The sequence below is a fragment of the Callospermophilus lateralis genome, chromosome 2, assembly GCF_048772815.1.
Source record: "Callospermophilus lateralis isolate mCalLat2 chromosome 2, mCalLat2.hap1, whole genome shotgun sequence".
NCBI classification, from domain to species: domain Eukaryota; kingdom Metazoa; phylum Chordata; class Mammalia; order Rodentia; family Sciuridae; genus Callospermophilus; species Callospermophilus lateralis.
This window is the reverse complement of record NC_135306.1, coordinates 151763586-151780560: the sequence shown is the minus strand read 5'-3', so window position 1 is coordinate 151780560 and position 16975 is coordinate 151763586. Positions and strand designations below refer to the sequence as shown.

Sequence of the window (16975 nt, the reverse complement as noted above, 5' to 3'; positions counted from 1 at the left end):
TTCTGTTTCATTAATTTATATTATCTTCATTAATACTTCTATTTTGTCTTAGTTTCTTCCCAACCGTCCCCTTTTGTATTTGTCCTTTTTCTAAATGGATATTTTGGTCTTTGATTTTCAGTTTTACTTCTTTCCAGAACAGTAGTCCTTTTTTCTCCAAGGGGATTCAGTTTCAAGACCTCCAGTGAATGTCTGAAACTGCAGACATTCTACCGAACTACTACAGAAACTGAATCTACAAACTACTACAGAACTGTATCTTTACTGTGTTTTTTCTATACATATATGCATACTTATGATAAAATCTAATTTATAAACTAGGCACAGTAAGAGATTAAGAACTACTAATATGGAACGATTAGAACGATGTACTGTAATGATTAAGTTAATATGTGTGCCTGGGGTGTATCTCAGTCGTAGAGTGTTTACCTAGCCAGGCACTAGATTCCCTCCACAGAACCACATAAAAAAAAAAATTTAAAGGGGTATTTAACCAAAAAAAAAAAAAGTGCCTTTGTTCTAGTTACATAATTTTCCATTTACTATTTTCAGACTGTGTTATAAGTGAAACCACAAATAAGGGGGGACTCATAGATATCTTTTTGTTATTAATTTACGGCTTGCTTTAATGGCTCAATGTAATGTTAGTTTTAAATGTTCCATGTCTACATACTTGAGAAAGATGTGTACTCAGTAGTTGTTGGATACGATGAGCTTAAGTTACACTATTTGAATCATTAAGAACTTCTACATACATGCTACATACATGCTTAATTTTTTGCTAGTTGCCTTGGGTTCACATATCACAGGAAAATATGAACACTTCTATAATCTTCCTAACATTATCCATTTTAATTTTTTTGTTTTTTTCCTACCAGGGATTGAACTCAGGGCGCTTAACCACTGAGCCATATCCTCAACCTTTTTTGTGTGTTTTATTTAGAGACAGGGTCTCACTGAGTTGCTGAGTGTCTTGCTAATTGCTGAGGCTGGCTTTGAACACGAGATTCTCCTGCCTCAGCCTCCCAAGTTGCTGGGATTACAGGCAGGCATCACCTCATCTGACTCCATTTTAATATTTATAATAAATTTTACATGTGTTCCTGTATCTTATATTTTTTACTTTTTTTTAACCTTTTGAATTTTTATGTCGTTAATCTTATATAAAGCTTGCCATTTTGACCATTTTATGTATACATTTACAATATTGTATAATCATTTTCACTATTTCTTGAACTTTGTATCATTCCAAACAGAAACTCTGTATTCATTAGATAGTAGTTTCCTATTCTCTCTGAAACTCCAATCCTGGATAACCTCTGTATCACTTATTTAGTTTATAAATTTGCCTATTCTAGATACTTTACATTAAAGACAATCATATGTGTTTCTTTTTTTAAATGGATCTTTCATCCATCCATCCATTTATTTATTTATTTATTTGTGGTGAGAATCTAACCCAATTCCTCACACATGCCAGGCAAGTGCTCTACCACACAGCCACAACTCCAGCCCCACCTCATTTGCCAGGCAAGTGCTCTGCTACTGAGCCACAGCTCCAGCCCCACCTCATTTGTTTTTCTTGTCTGGCTTATTTCACATAGTGTGTTTTCAGGATTCATCCATGTAGAATGTAACAGAACTTTGTTCCTTTTTTATAGTTGAATTATGTTCCATCGTAAGGATATGCCACATTTTAAAAATTTATTCTTCTGGGAACGAGGGTTGTGGCTCGGCGATAGAGTGTTCGCCTAGCATGTGCAGGGCACTGGGTTCGTTCCTCATCATCTTCTAAAAATAAAATAAAGGTATTGTGTCCAACTACAACTAAAAATATTTTTTAAAAATTTATTCTTCTGTTGATGGACACTTAGTGTGTTTCCACCTTTTTAATATTTTGAATAAGGCTGTTGTTTGTGTTGGCATACAGGTATCTAAACGTCTGTTTTCAATTGAGTAAATACCTAGTAATGGAGTTGGTCATAATGTTAATTCTGTGTTTAACTTTTTAAATCTCAGTTGTTATATTTACAAAACTGTCTGGCAGTACCTAGACTTCAAGCATGATATTGGCCTTCAGAGAAATTCATTCTTTTTTTTTTTTTGGCGCACTGGGGATTGATTCCCTGGCCTTGTGCATGCTAGCCAAGTACTCGCCACTGACAAGAGATTCTTTTAAAAGTAATGTGCTTTTTAAGATAATTAAAAAATAGCTGGAAAGGTGGGGCACACCCATCATCCCAGCAACTATGGACATTGAGGTAGGAGGATAACAAGTTTGAGTTCATCCTCAGCAACTTAGAAAGACTTGTCAATGGGCTGGGGATGTGGCTCAAGCGGTAGCGCGCTCAACTGGCATGTGTGCGGCCCAGGTTCGATCCTCAGCACCTCATACAACCAAAGATGTTGTTTCCGCCGAAAACTAAAAAAAAATAAATATTAAAAATTCTCTCTCTCTCTAAAAAAAAAAAAAGAAAGAAAGAAAGACTTGTCAAGACTCTATCTTAAAATTCTTTTTTAAAAAGGGCTGGGGATGTAGCTCAGTGGTAAAGTACCCCTGGGTTCAATTCCCAGTACAAAACAAAACAAAACTGAAGTTCTTGAGGTAAACATGCTGTACATAAACCTGAACTTTAAGGTATCTGAATATTTTTCTCATTAGATACCAGGAGTTTTTATTCCATTCACTATCTTTTGTAAAAAAAATCTTTCTTATTTAGTCACAAGTATCTGTTCACCTGTTTTCTTCTAGATAGCATATTAAGTTCTGTGGAAGAGATTGTAAAATACTAACTTCTAAAATAGAGGAAAAATCTCTTAAAGAGAGTAAAGGCATGAATTAAAATATAATCATTGTAATGGTTGATAGCATTCTGGGGTTCAGAGGAGGAAGGGGATTTTCTACTTCAATTTGAATGTCCTTAGCTTTATTCTTCCCAAAATTAGAATATAATATGTTGGGGCTATTTATGTTATAATTATTCATTTCTAAGAAGAGAAGTAAATGAACTTGTTAGATCTCTTTGTCCACTGAGTTACCTGCCCAACCCTTTTCATTTTGAGATAAGGTCTTGCTAAGTTGCCCAGATTAGCCTTGAATTTACAATCTCCTGCTTCAGCCTCCCAAGTAGATGGAATTATAGGTATATACCACCGCATCCAGATTGTTAGATCATCTTTTGTTGTACAAGAGTATCCTTTTGGGCTCTAGTTTTTTGTTTTTTTTTTCTTGTTGTTGTTGTTTGTTTGTTTGCTTGTTTTTATTTTGTTTTGTTTTTAAAATATTTTTTAGGTGTAGTTGGACACAATACCTTTGTTTTTTTTTTGTTGTTGTTGTTGTGTTGAGGACCGAACCCAGGGCCTCACACATGCTGGGTGAGCACTCTAGTTCAGAGCCACAACCCCAGCCCTGGGATCTATTTTTAAGAAGATGTCTGTGATATAACTGTATACCTAAATTCTATTTTTATTTTTATTTTGGTCACTGTTTATAGGAAGAGCATCAAGAAGTTGGTTTTGAAGAACCTTAACAATAGCAATCTCTTTTCTCCTGTTAATCGTGATGCGGAAGACCTAGCTTCACCATCTGAATATCCAGAAAACGGTGAGAGGTAAGCTAATTGTTTTAAGTTGCTTTTAAAATCCTATTCTCATTTAGAAAAGATTCTGAACTTAGAATTTTATGAAAATTTCTAAAGATTTGTGAATATTCCATAGAAGAATTACAACTTAGAGGAATCTAGAAACTGAATAATATTTTTATTTCTTGGGTACTTTAAACTGTAAAATTCTGTTTCATATCTGCAAAACTATTTTGGTATCAGTCCATATTGCTTTAAATAGATTTAGCATACATTTGACACTCACTTCCTTACAATAAGGAGTACTTTGTCTGGTATAGTTAGCAAAATATAACTGAGCAAAAAAATAAATCAGTATGGAGTTTGTAAAAGAGGAGTTAATAGTATTTATATTAATCCTTAATAGTTTGGTATAAACTTTTCCACTGAAGAAATTTGTTGATTTATAAATATTAATATTATAGAAATTATGCATGAATGATATGATATTTTACAACCAACTTATTTCCATCTATTATAGTTGCCTTTCCATATTTGTATGAATATGTCTGCCTTCTTATTTTTAATGGCTGTATAGTCATTATGGTGAATGTAAGATAATTATACTAGGGGCTGGGATTGTGGCTCAGTGGTAAATAATCGACTAGCACATGCAAGGCCCTGGTTTGGATCCTCTGTGTCACATAAAAATAAATAAACAAAGGTTTTGTGTCCAACTACTTCTATAATATAAATATTAAAAAAAAAAGATAAACTAGTTCTCCATTATTGGATATTTAGATTATTTATTATTCTTCAACATAATGCTTTAGTACAAAAATCCTTAATTATAATTCATTCTACTTAGAATATACAAAGACTTCTTTGATTAATAATACTTCTTTATTTAATGCAGACTCTAATATTAAAGTTAAAAAATTTTCAGTGTTTTATCTTGAAATTAATTACCGCCCATTTGTTCCCACACAGTAGAGCATACCGGTTTTTTGTTTGTTTTTGAGGTGATACTGGGGATTGACTTGGGCATTTGGCCACTGAGCCACATCCCCAGCCTTATTTTGTATTTTATTTAGAGACAGAGTCTCACTGAGTTGCTTAGTGTGCCTTGCTTTTGCTGAGGCTGGCTTTGAATTGAGCATACTGTTTTTTTTTTTTTTTTTTTTTTTTTTTGCAGTGCTAGGAATTGAACTCAAAGCCTATTGCATGCTAGATTAGTGCTTTATTGTTAAGCTACAACCCCAGCTTAAAATTTTTGTTTTAGACCAAAAATTGAGGTTCTAAGATCCATTCATTCATGAAAATAGAGCAGTTAAAGACATAGAATCTAGAGGTAGAGTTTCTGTATTAAAATTTCAGCTTTAGGGGGGCTGGGGTTGTGGCTAGTGTTAGAGCGCTTGCCTCGCACATGTGGGGCACTGGGTTCGATCCTCAGCACCACGTAAAAATATGTAAACAAAATTAAGATATTATGTCCATGTATTAAAGAAAAAACTTTTCAGCTTTAGGGACTGGGGTTGCAGCTCAGTGCAGAGCTCTTGCCTCCCACATGTGAGGCACTGATTCGAGCCTCAGCACCACATAAAAATAAACAAAGATAATATGTCCATCTATAACTAAAAATTTTTTTAAATATCAAAATTTTTTTTTCAGTATTCACAACTTTGCAGCATTGCTCAAGTTATTTTTCTGTGCCAAGTTTTCTGTAAAATAGGAAAAGAAATTATAACCTATTTCACAGGATTGCTTTAAATATAAAATTAATGTTTAATATTTGGAATTACCCAGAACATTGCCAGATACTTAGTAAAGGGTCATTAAAGGTTAGTGTTGTTATTATTACTGATTAAGGAGTTATTATATTACTTTCTTCTTTTTCAGATTTAGTTTCCTGAGCAAACCTGTAGATGAGAACCATCAGCAGGATGGTGATGATGATTCTCTTGTATCGCGTTTTTATAATAATCCTATTGCCAAACCCATTCCTCAAACCCCAGAGAATTCTGGAAGTAAACACAACAGTAGCAATAGTGTGGATGATTCAATTGTTGCATTAAACATGCGGGTTGCTTTGCGAAATGGACTGGAAGGAAGCAATGAAGAAACCTCCTTTCATGATGAGTCACTGCAAGATGACAGAGAAGAAATAGAAAATAATGCTTATCATGTGCATCCAGCAGGTCAGATTCATGTATATTATCTACATTTGAAATAGTTAAAATTAATATGTTTAATTACCCTGGTTTAGTTTAAAGAGGCCCAATTTTATAATCAGAGAGATTGCCATGATACATTCCCTAACTCTGCAACTCAGATAGCTTGCATACTAGTTTTTTGGTTTTTTTTAAATTATTGTTGTTGTCAATGGATCTTTATTTTATTTATTTATATGTGGTGCTGAGAATCGAACCCAGTGCCTGACACATGCTAGGCAAGTGCTCTACCACTGAGCCACAACCTCAGCCCGCTTACTTGTGTTTAAATGAGTGTGATTATTTTCTGCTATATTAAATTTTCAAGATTTGAGCTAGACTAAGTATATAGAGAGATCATAATTCCTGACCTGTATTGGACATTCAGATAGAAATTGTTGTATTAACCCCAAATCCCCAAATATTAATCCATTAAACAAGTAAACTACAAGATTAGAGTATCTTGATCATCTTTTACCTTTTTTATCTATTAACACAACACTGTTTCAGGTTTGGGTGAAGATTATTATATTTTTATTTTTTTAAACTCATGTGAAATATACATATAACGAAGACGTACATTAATTTTTAAGTGTTTATTTCAGTTAATTTTGACATGTATGTATCTGGTATCTAACACCCCAAACAGGATAGAGAATTTTTTTTTTTTTAAACCCTGGAAAGTTCATTGGTAGACCAGAATTCAACCAGAACTCTAGTTTCTGTCACATAGAATACTTTTGGCTGTTCTTGCATCTGACACAAATGGACTGATATATTCTCTTTTTGTACTTAATATTATTTATGAGAATTCATTCATGATATTGACAATTTTTTTTATTGTTCTGTGGTATTCCATTATAAAAATATGCCACATTTTGTTTAACCTTTCTCTGTGAATGAACATTTAGATTGAAGTGTCTATAAAAATTTTATATAAGGCTGGGATATAGCTCAGTAGAAAAGCTTCTGCCTTGCATTCACAAAGCCTGGGTTCGACCACCCTGGTTCCAAAAAAGACCAAAACAAAAAAAAAATTTTTTTAATCTAGTTCTCTTATTGCCTTCATATATATCTTCTGTTTACTTGCTTCCTGTACTTTTACATAAATACTTTTACATAAATAATCTCAAGTATCTATATTCATTACAAATTTATTCCAATATTATGTCTTTTTAAATACCCAGAAAACATTTTTTTATTGATTCTAATTTCTCATTTACCTTGTTTCCTAACACTTAACACTTTTATTGATTCTAATTTCTCATTTACCTTGTTTCCTAACACTTAATTTAGATCCCCCTTCCCACTCTCTCTTTTTTTTTAAAGAGAGAGTGAGAGAGGGGAGAGAGAGAGAGAGAATTTTAATATTTATTTTTTAGTTATCGGCAGATACATCTTTGTTTGTATGTGGTGTTGAGGATCGAACCCGGGCCGCACGCATGCCAGGCGAGCACGCTACCGCTTGAGCCACATCCCCAGCCCCTCCCACAGACATTCTAACAACCCTCTAAACCTTGCCAGTGAAAAGCAAGTATGCCAGTGGACTATGCTAGAAGCTGGAGTTGGATCTGATGTCAACCTTAAATACTTTTTTCTCAAAGCAAGCTACCCTGATAACCTAGCTACAAATAATAGTACAGGGAGGGATAAGAACAACCATACCAATGTTTCCATGTTTTTGTTTTTTTTGTTCATTTTGTTTTTAAATCTTATCACATCTTATCCTTTTTTTGGTATATTCTGAAACTCTTCTCCACGCTAATATTTCTTTTCCTTGGGCCATCGGATACCATTTAGGTATTTTTGAAATCTATTTGATTGATGGTTTTTTAGTAATAGTAATTATGCTCCTTTAAATTTTCATTTTTCATGGGACTTTCTCATGTTGGATTTTTCAGATCATCTTGATTTAGCTGTTCAAAACATGTAAATTTGAGAGACAGTAGGTTATAAAACAGAAAGTATTGGGTTTGGAGTTTTATCTTCACCTCTGTGGCTAAATTGCATTGTAAACCAAGGCACAGTATTTTCACCTTCGGTTTGGTATCCTGTATATAAAATAAAAGTGGTTCAAGAAAGACTTTCCCAGAGTGTAATCTATGAAATGCCTTTCATATTAGGGGATGTTAATGAATATCCTTTGAAATGAGTTTTCTGTGAAAAGAGTTTCCTGTGGCAGATTAAGTCTGGGGACCACAAAGTTTAAGCAGAGTTAAATAGTTAGTCTTCATTTTAGTGTAAATGTTCTGAGACTGTAAAATATAGAATTTTTGTTTGTTTTTGCTGTACTGGGGATTGAACCCAGGGCTTCACACATGCTAGACGAGCACTCTGCCTCTGAGTTTCATCCCCAGCCCTCTAATTGTAATGTGTGTTTCTCAGCATTTTGGGCCATGAAGCCTTTTTTTTCAAAAAATAGTTTTTCCTTTGTATTTGATAAAAAACTAGATTGGAAAAAATATTTTCTTTGTTTGTATTTTCTCTTTATATAATAATTTAGATATTATATAAGGTAATTTTTTTTTAAATGCTCGCTTCATAGTTGTGTTTTATTTATTTATTTATTTTTTCTCAATACTGAGGGATGAACCCAGTGCCTGTACATGCTTGGCAAGGTCTCTACCACTGAGCCACATCCTGGTCCTTTTAGGAAAGAAATTAATAAATAAAAAAATTAAATAAATATTACTGAGAATTCCTCTACCCAATGATAGTCACGATTAGTATTTTCTTTCTTTTATGGTCATAGGCATTGTCCTCACTAAGGTTGGTTACTACACTATTCCATCTATGGATGATCTTGCCAAAATTACCAATGAAAAAGGAGAGTGCATTGTCTCTGACTTCACCATTGGTCGTAAAGGTAAGTGTGAGTTTAGGAGTTAGTGTATAAGCCAGGATTTTTCACCTGTTTTCTAATTAAGGAAAGTCTTCGGTATCTGAATCTGTTTTTTCCTACATTTACGTCTCCCTTGTTCTGAATAGTAGAAACTTGGATTGACAAGTAACAAAACTGGAAAGACTAGGACGATATAGCATTCTATTGGTTTAGGTATGCCCATCTGGGGCTGGTAACTATTTGCTTTGATTCAGTTTTCTATAATTAAAGAAAATAGCAAGACATACTAGGTGAGAAAATTGAATAAAAGGCAAAGAATATTTAATACTTAGGATTATCATTATAGCTGACTTTATTTTCTTGGAAGAAAATTCTTATCATTCTATATTATATTTAAAAAGGGGTCAGGCATACTGGGCATGGTGGCCCATATCTGTAATCTAAGCTATTTGGCAGACTGTGATAGGAGAATCTAAGTTTGAAGCCAGCCAGGGACCTTGTCTCAAAATAAAAGGCTGGGAATGTGGTAGTAAAGTTCAACCCCTAGTACCTCTGAAAAAGTGGGAGTGCCCTCAAGCAATTTAATTTACATATGGCAGGCTAAGTAATCACTAAGAGTTGTTTATATAGCAGTGTGTCAGATGTTTGTAATCCCAGTGATTTGGGAGGCTGAGGCAGGAGGATAGCAAGTTTGAGGCCAGCCTCAACAACTTAGGTCGGCCCTAAACAACTTGGTGAGACCCAGCCTCAAAAAATTAAAGGATCTAGGCATGTGTCTCAGTGGTCATTAAAAAAAAAAAAAAGAAGAAGAAGAAGAAGAAGATTGTTATGAGATAGCAGAAATGTTGTAAAAGTGCAGGTGTTACATCAGATAATAGGGTAATTTATGTCAGTCCCTCTGTCTCTATTCTTCTTTGGCTGGGATGGAAATCACCCACTCCACAATGCTAGATGATTTAAAATATTGATTATTTAAAGCTGTTTTTCCCTTCTGGTTATTTAATTACTTTAGATAAGTGGTTTAACTACTTTAGATAAGTGGGTTTTTGCTCCCTCATACAGGATGAACTTTTAACTATTACTCTCACACTTTTAGGTTATGGCTCTATCTATTTTGAAGGCGATGTGAATTTGACCAATCTAAATTTGGATGATATTGTGCATATCCGAAGGAAAGAAGTTATTGTCTACTTAGATGATAACCAGAAACCACCTGTGGGTGAAGGACTAAATAGGTATAAACTTATTTGGATATAGAAAATAATAAACTAACTAACAGGTTTTTTTTTTTTTTTTAAACATGGATGTGTTTCCTGTATATGTATTTCCTTCTGTAGCCAGGTTTTGTTGACTAACTATAGTAAGTTTGATTATTGTTTCTCTGCTTTCATTTAAAAGTATAAATGAGGCACATGCCTATAATCTTAGCTACTCTAGCTGAGGCAAAAGAATTGCAAGTTCAAGGCTAGCCTGGGCAATTTAGCGAGAACCTTCCTCAAAATAAAATTTTTAAAAATGGTTGGGGATGTGACTCAGTGGTGGAATGCTCATGTGTTCAACCCTCAATACCAAGAGAGAAGGGAAAAGATTAAGACACTTATGCACATAGAAAAAACCAAGTGAGGACACAGCATGAAAGTGGCCTATATACAAAGAGAGAAGAGGTATCAGAAGAAAGAAAACCAGCTGACATCTTATTTTGTCCTTCTATTCTTCAGAATTGTTCCTCTTGGTGAGGAGATTAGGTTCATAGAGATTTCAGGTGGAAGCCAGGAAAACCAGTTAATTCAGATGGTCATGTTTGAGGCTGCTCTCTGGGTTGCACCAGGCTGGTCTTGAATTTGCAGTCCTCCTGCCTCAGCCTCTAGAGTAGCTGTACCACTGCACCTGGCTAAAAAGCATTTGACAGAATTTTATACAAATCATTGCCAAAGAAATGGTTCCTGATATCAGTAGCAATGATGAGAACTGTCTGGAAGGACTTTCTAGGGCCTGTAGGCTTTCCCCAAAAACCCAGTTATTCTAGGCCCAGTCCTCATGACCTTTGTCTAGGGAAAAACTTGAGGCTTCTCTAGGCCCCAGCAAGCCAGCAACCCCCCTCCTGAGGCCCCTCAGCTCCCAAGGAGGTACTTCTGAGTGACATGGAAACTTTCTGGTAAATACTCAAAAGAACCGGGATCAAGCTCAAGGCCTTGCACGTGCTAATCTCTGCTCAAATGTCCTTTTATAAGAAAGGATCTCCTGACCAGCTCAAGAGAAATTGTAGTGTCATCTACATCGTTTTGAATGTTGACTACCCAGAAAGATACACCACATCCTAATTTCCAGTACCTGTGAAGTGACCTTTTTGCAAAAAGTGCCCTTGCAAATGTAATTAAGAATTTTGAGATGATATCCCAAATTATTTGAGTGGGCTCTAAATCAAATAAAATGAGATTAGAATGATGCCAGCTACAGGATGCAGGTACAAAGAATACTGATAGCCATCAGAAACTGAAGAAAGATGTAAGACATCTCTACTAGAACCCTTGGAGGAAGGGGTTCCTACCAGTACTTTTAATTTAGAATTCTGGTTTCCAGATGTATGAAAGAATAAATTTCTGGTGTTTTTTTTTTTTTTTTTTTTTTTTTTTTTTTTTTTTTTAATGGTTCTAAGGATTGAACCCAGGGGTGCTTAACCACTGAGCCATTTCCCCAGCCCTTTTTAATTTTTATATTTTGAGACACCTCCTGAATCACTAGTATTACTGACATGTGCCACTGTGTTCAGTATTATCTATTTAAAAAATTATGATAAACAAAGCTATACTATGAGAGTGGGACTCCTTTTCCCTAATAGTCACAGATCCAGCTGCTAATTTCCCTACCTGTGCCCCATCCTTGTTTCTGCTCTGGCCACACTTGTTATTTTAGTGTGAGAGCCTAGCCTCTAATATATCTTCAGATAGGTGAAAGAAATATAGTTAAACTAATTCATCCTTATAATAAAACCTCAATTTAAACTAATATATCTTTATAAACCTGAATTGTGAAAAAAATAGATAATCTAAGTAAACATTTAACAAGAAGAAGATTGATTCAAAGATCTAAATCCTCCCAGCAAAGAAAAGCTCAAGACCAGATGACTTCACTGATTGATTCTACTCAACATTTAAAAACAAGTTCACTGGCTGGGGATCTAGTTTAGTGGTATAGAGCTTGCGTACCTAGCAAACACAAGGCCTGGGGTTCAATCCCCAGCAAACACCCACCTGCTGCCCACAAAAAATAAATAAATAAATAAATAAGAGATACCGGAATACCAGTTCTCCAGCTGTTTCAAAAAATTGAAGAAAAGGGAACTCTTCCAAATTGCTTCTGTGGTTCTAAAACTAGATAGACACTATAAAGAAAGGAAACAACAGGTCAGTGTATTTAATGAATATATTGATGTGAAAATTATCAACAAGAAATAGCAAATAATAGAACATTAAAAGAATTACATACCATGACCAAGTGATGCTTTGGAATGCAAGAGGGTTCAGTATATGAAAATCAATGTTGTACACCATTTTAAGAGGATAAAAGGGAAAATACCACCTGACTATTTTGATTGATGTAGAAAAAGCATTTGATTAAATTTATTACTGTTTTATAATATAAACACTTAACAAACTCCAGGGATAGATGGAAACTACCTTAATATGATGAAGACCATATATGAAAAACACAGTTTATCTGGTAATGCTAAAATACTGAAAGCTTTGTCTTTAAGACAAAATAAGGATGCCTGCTTTTTCTACTTCTCTCAAATATAACTACTCTAAATCCTAGAGTAATTAAGCAAGAAAAAGGAATAAAAGGCATGTAATTTTGAAGAAGTAAATTTATGTTTTCAAGGCTCCACAAAAATATTAGTACTTTACAGTAACATCAGAAAGAATAAACTAAAAACTATAAACCATTGTTGAAAGAAATTAAAGAGGACACAGAAACAGGAAAGACATCCCATGTTCATGGGTGGAAGACATAATATTGTTAAAGTGTTCATGTAGTCTTTCCTTGGTAGTATCCATGGTTCCAAAACGCCACTCCTCATGGAAACCACAATTTTAATGGTAAAGTTCCTAATATAAAATTGCATAGCATTTTCATGTAATCTACACACATTCTTCAAGAAGTTTAAATTGTATCTAGCTTACTTATAATACCTAGTATAGAGTAAATAGTATGTAAATAGTTTTTACACTATATTTAGGGGATGGTAACAAGGAAAAATGTCTTAAAATATTAAGTACAAATAGGGTTGGATTGTTTTCCTTGCATATTTTTGATCTATGGTTGATTAAATTCATAATGTTCTGATTGTGTATACGAAAGTATTGAAAGCAAGATCACCTTCAAGAAATAATTGTAGGGGCTGGGACTGTAGCTCAGTGGTAGAGCACCTGCCTCGCTCATATGAGGTGCTGGGTTCAATACTCAGAACCATGTAAAAATATTTTATTTTTTATTTTTTTTAAAAGAAAGAGAGAGAGAGAGAGAATTTTTTAATATTTTTTTTTTAGTACTTGGCAGACACAGCATCTTAGTTTATACGTGGTGCTGAGGATCGAACCCGGGCCGCACGCATCCAGGCGAGCGCGCTACCACTTGAGCCACATCCCCAGCCCCAACCATGTAAAAATAAATAAATAAAAATATTGCGTCCATCTACAATTAAAAAAAAAAAAAACATTTAAAAAAAATACTTGTATACTTAATGTTGGTGGTAGTGCTATTCCTAATAGAAAATTGAAGACAACTCAATTGCTCATTACCAAATAGATAGAATATGCATAATGTGTTATATATACATACAATAGAATATTTTTCAGCCTTAAAAAAGATGAAATTATGACGTGTTATTGCATATATGAACTTTGAGGACATGCTAAATGCAATAAACAAGTCTAAAAATGACAGATGAATGATTCTGCTTTGGAGACATGTAGGTAAGTCAACTTCATAGAAATAAAATAGAATGATGGTAGCAAGGAGCTGGGGGTGGGTGAAAAATAGGGAGTTGTTTAGTGTATTAGTTTATTTTCTGTTCAGTAACATAGACTGTGAGTTTTTTTAAAAAAAGGTTTTGTTTTGGCTCATTGTCCTAGAAATTCAAGGTCCCAGATTGGGCAGCAGCATGTAGTGATGGCCTTCTTGCTGGGAGAATCCTGAGGCAGTATAGGACATCTCATTGGTAGAGACAGGGAGTGGTGGTTTGTATGTATATCTGTCTGGTTTTTCTCCTTATAAACCCACTAAGATTCAGTCATGGGAATTCCAGTGTAAGACCTTATCTAATCCTGATCACCCTAAACACCAAAATTGGATTAAGTTTCTGCCCTTTTAACTTTACAGTAGGGATTAAATTTCAACACATATAACCTTGGGACTAAAGTTGTGGCTCAGTAGTACAGCACTTGCCTAGCATGGTGAGGCCCTGGGTTTGATTCTCAGCACCACATATAAATAAATAAAATAAAGGTCCATTGACAACTAAAAAAATATTAAAAGGAGAAAATAAATAAATAAGTAACCTAGAGTGATACAAGGTTTTCCCTGAAAACCACAGCAGAGGCATAGAATTTCAGTTTTATAAGATGAAAGTCCTGGAGGTTGGTTGTACAACAATATCAGTATATTTAACTACTAAAATGTACAGTTTAAATAGTTAAGATGGTAAATTACATGGTAAGTGTTTTTATTACAATTTGAAAAATTATCTATATAACTGTTGTATTTATCTCCATTCATTATTTAATAGCCAATACTCACTGTTCTTGATATTTTATTCTATAAACATTTATTATTAATAAATCATCTTACTATTATTTAGCACAGTAGAATTTTTGAGACTGACACTGAGAGTTAGGTATCACATTAGACTATGACCTAAATAACTTTGAATCAGTTATTCACAACTTAAGTGTTACTAAAATTAGATTGGAAATAATTGATGTACCATGGTAGTTTGAAATAAATGCAGTCTGACTGTATAAACCAGAAATTGAGTTAGTTGATATTGGTAGTGATTCCTTGTTTTTAACCTTGACTACTGTGGGAGGCAAGATTCAATTTTATGAAACAACTGCAGAATAATTTCAGAGTAGCATAACTACCTTTATTTCTTATTTATATAGGTTTTGATTGGCTTTCTGGTTTTAAATGTGAAGCGTTTACACTTTGCTTGGTTATACTTTACAGGAAGGCTGAAGTTACCTTGGATGGGGTTTGGCCAACAGATAAAACATCCCGTTGTTTAATAAAGAGCCCAGATCGACTTGCTGATATCAACTATGAGGGGAGATTGGAAGCAGTTTCAAGGAAACAAGGAGCTCAGTTCAAAGAGTACAGGCCTGAAACTGGTTCTTGGGTGTTTAAGGTATAGTCACTTAACCATTTTTTAAATTTTATTTTATAAACTGTAGTTGGGAATCACAAAATGTTTGTGTTGAAGGAATTCCTGTCTTAAATTCTCTATATTTTTATAAAATAGGAAATAGGCGTGGACATAGATATATCATGATATACTCTAATTCCACACCTAGTTACTCGGCAATAATGAGCATATTATATCATGGGCATATTATTCAAGTCCTTTATCCCCTTCTGTGAGATTTACTTCCTTCCTATCCTTGATTTGATTTACCCAATGGTTTCTTCTTTTTCTGGGCTGATTTGATAATTTAACAAGTTGAAGGACCTAATGTAGGAAGAGAACAACTAGGGTAGCATATGTAATGATTAATGGATTCCTTTATTGTATTAATGATTGCATTTAAAATGGCATTTTAGACAGACTTGGTATCAGACCTGAAAGCCCAGTTACTTGGGAGGCTGATGCTAGCAGGATCACAAGTTCATTATTAGCCAGGGCAACTTGGTGAGACCATGTCTCAAAATTTTAAAATAAAAAAAGGAAAGTACTAGGAATGTAGCTTGGTGCTAGAGTGCCTTTGGGTTCAATCCCTAGTACCCTCAATAATGATAAAATGGCGCGTGCGCGGGGTGGGGGGGCGTGTGTGTGTGTGTGTGTGTGTGTGTGAGAGATCTATATTCTTTTGATTATATGAGCAACTAGTACATGTGCCTAACATCGTCTAAATCTTAGAAAAAATAGTTAACTATGATAGTTAACATCTCATTTTCTTTAAAACATATCTTTTTTTTTTAAACATAATGCCAGAAGATGGTACTTTGAAAACCTTTGAACAGAAAGAACACTGTTGAAATTTGTTTTGTTGTTCTCTTCTCCCCCCCCCCCCCATTTTTAGGTGTCCCATTTTTCTAAATATGGCCTTCAGGATTCTGATGAAGAGGAGGAAGAACATCCATCCAAAACTAGTACAAAGAAGTTGAAGACTGCCCCTTTGCCTCCTGCAGGCCAAACTACCCCTTTTCAGATGGCTCTTAATGGCAAACCTGCACCTCCACCTCAGGTAGAGAAAGGACAGTGAATTTGAATGGAATCCATGATAAAGAAGTTGAAAGCAAGTCATTCAGCTATTACAAAGCTGTTTTATGACTCCTGGAACTTTGAAGAATGCAAACATATTGGCAATCATGTTGAGACTAGTATGAGGGAGGGCAAGAGGTGGTGCAGGCACCTTTTTTTTACTTGAGAGATTTAAAGAATTCTCTTGCTATTTGGATCATTCCTCCACAGATTGTTATTCTCAAACACCTCCCTCTCTCATTTGGACTTGTGATTTGCTGTTCAGTGATCAACTTAAGATAGCATTTTGCTCATGCGGGTTGATACAAAGTAAATCCTACTTTTATTGACTATTTAATGTGCAGTTTAATCTTGTTCTTTACCTCAATTTTTTTTTTTAAGTTAAATTAAGCTTTCTGCAAGCGTTTTAAACTCCATTTTCTCAAGTTGTTTGCTTTTATACTTCAGGTAACCTCTTTGATATTTGTATTTTAATAATCTTTATGAAAATAGATGATTTTAGAATGCAAATTAATTATTTAGCTTGGAGAGAAAGGAGCTATGATGTTTAATGCAATTATTTGTATCATACTCTTTTTCAGTATTGTTAAGCCAATATAAACCTTTTGTCCTTATATAGGGAAAGGTTTGTAATTTAAATATCAGGTAGTTTCTTTAAATGCCAATTCATAAAAGGAGTTTTACCTTAATTTGGATATTATTTATATTCAATGAAGTTAAAATATTTTTTTCCGTGCTGCCCTGCCTCAAGAGTTCTTGATATGGGACTTCTTTGTAAAGCATTTTCTACCTCTCAGCTGCTAACAGCTGGATCTTATGGAATTTTCATGCTACAATTCTTATGGCTGCTGAAATATGTGATTTTTATGATTTATTAAATAATTTC

The 16975-nt window shown here is 34.3% G+C and overlaps 1 protein-coding gene across 7 annotated transcripts in view; it reads left to right on the top strand.

The window, feature by feature from the left end:
- Nup98 (nucleoporin 98 and 96 precursor) overlaps positions 1–16975 on the top strand; it is a 106919-nt gene that overhangs the window by 58127 nt on the left and 31817 nt on the right. For all 7 annotated transcript variants that reach the window (XM_076846740.2, XM_076846742.2, XM_076846739.2 and 4 more), the window contains 6 exons: positions 3495–3611; positions 5460–5758; positions 8523–8636; positions 9709–9847; positions 14838–15015; positions 15908–16072. In XM_076846740.2, coding sequence (XP_076702855.2) covers positions 3495–3611; positions 5460–5758; positions 8523–8636; positions 9709–9847; positions 14838–15015; positions 15908–16072 — 1012 coding nt within the window. The remainder of the gene's footprint in view (positions 1–3494; positions 3612–5459; positions 5759–8522; positions 8637–9708; positions 9848–14837; positions 15016–15907; positions 16073–16975) is intronic.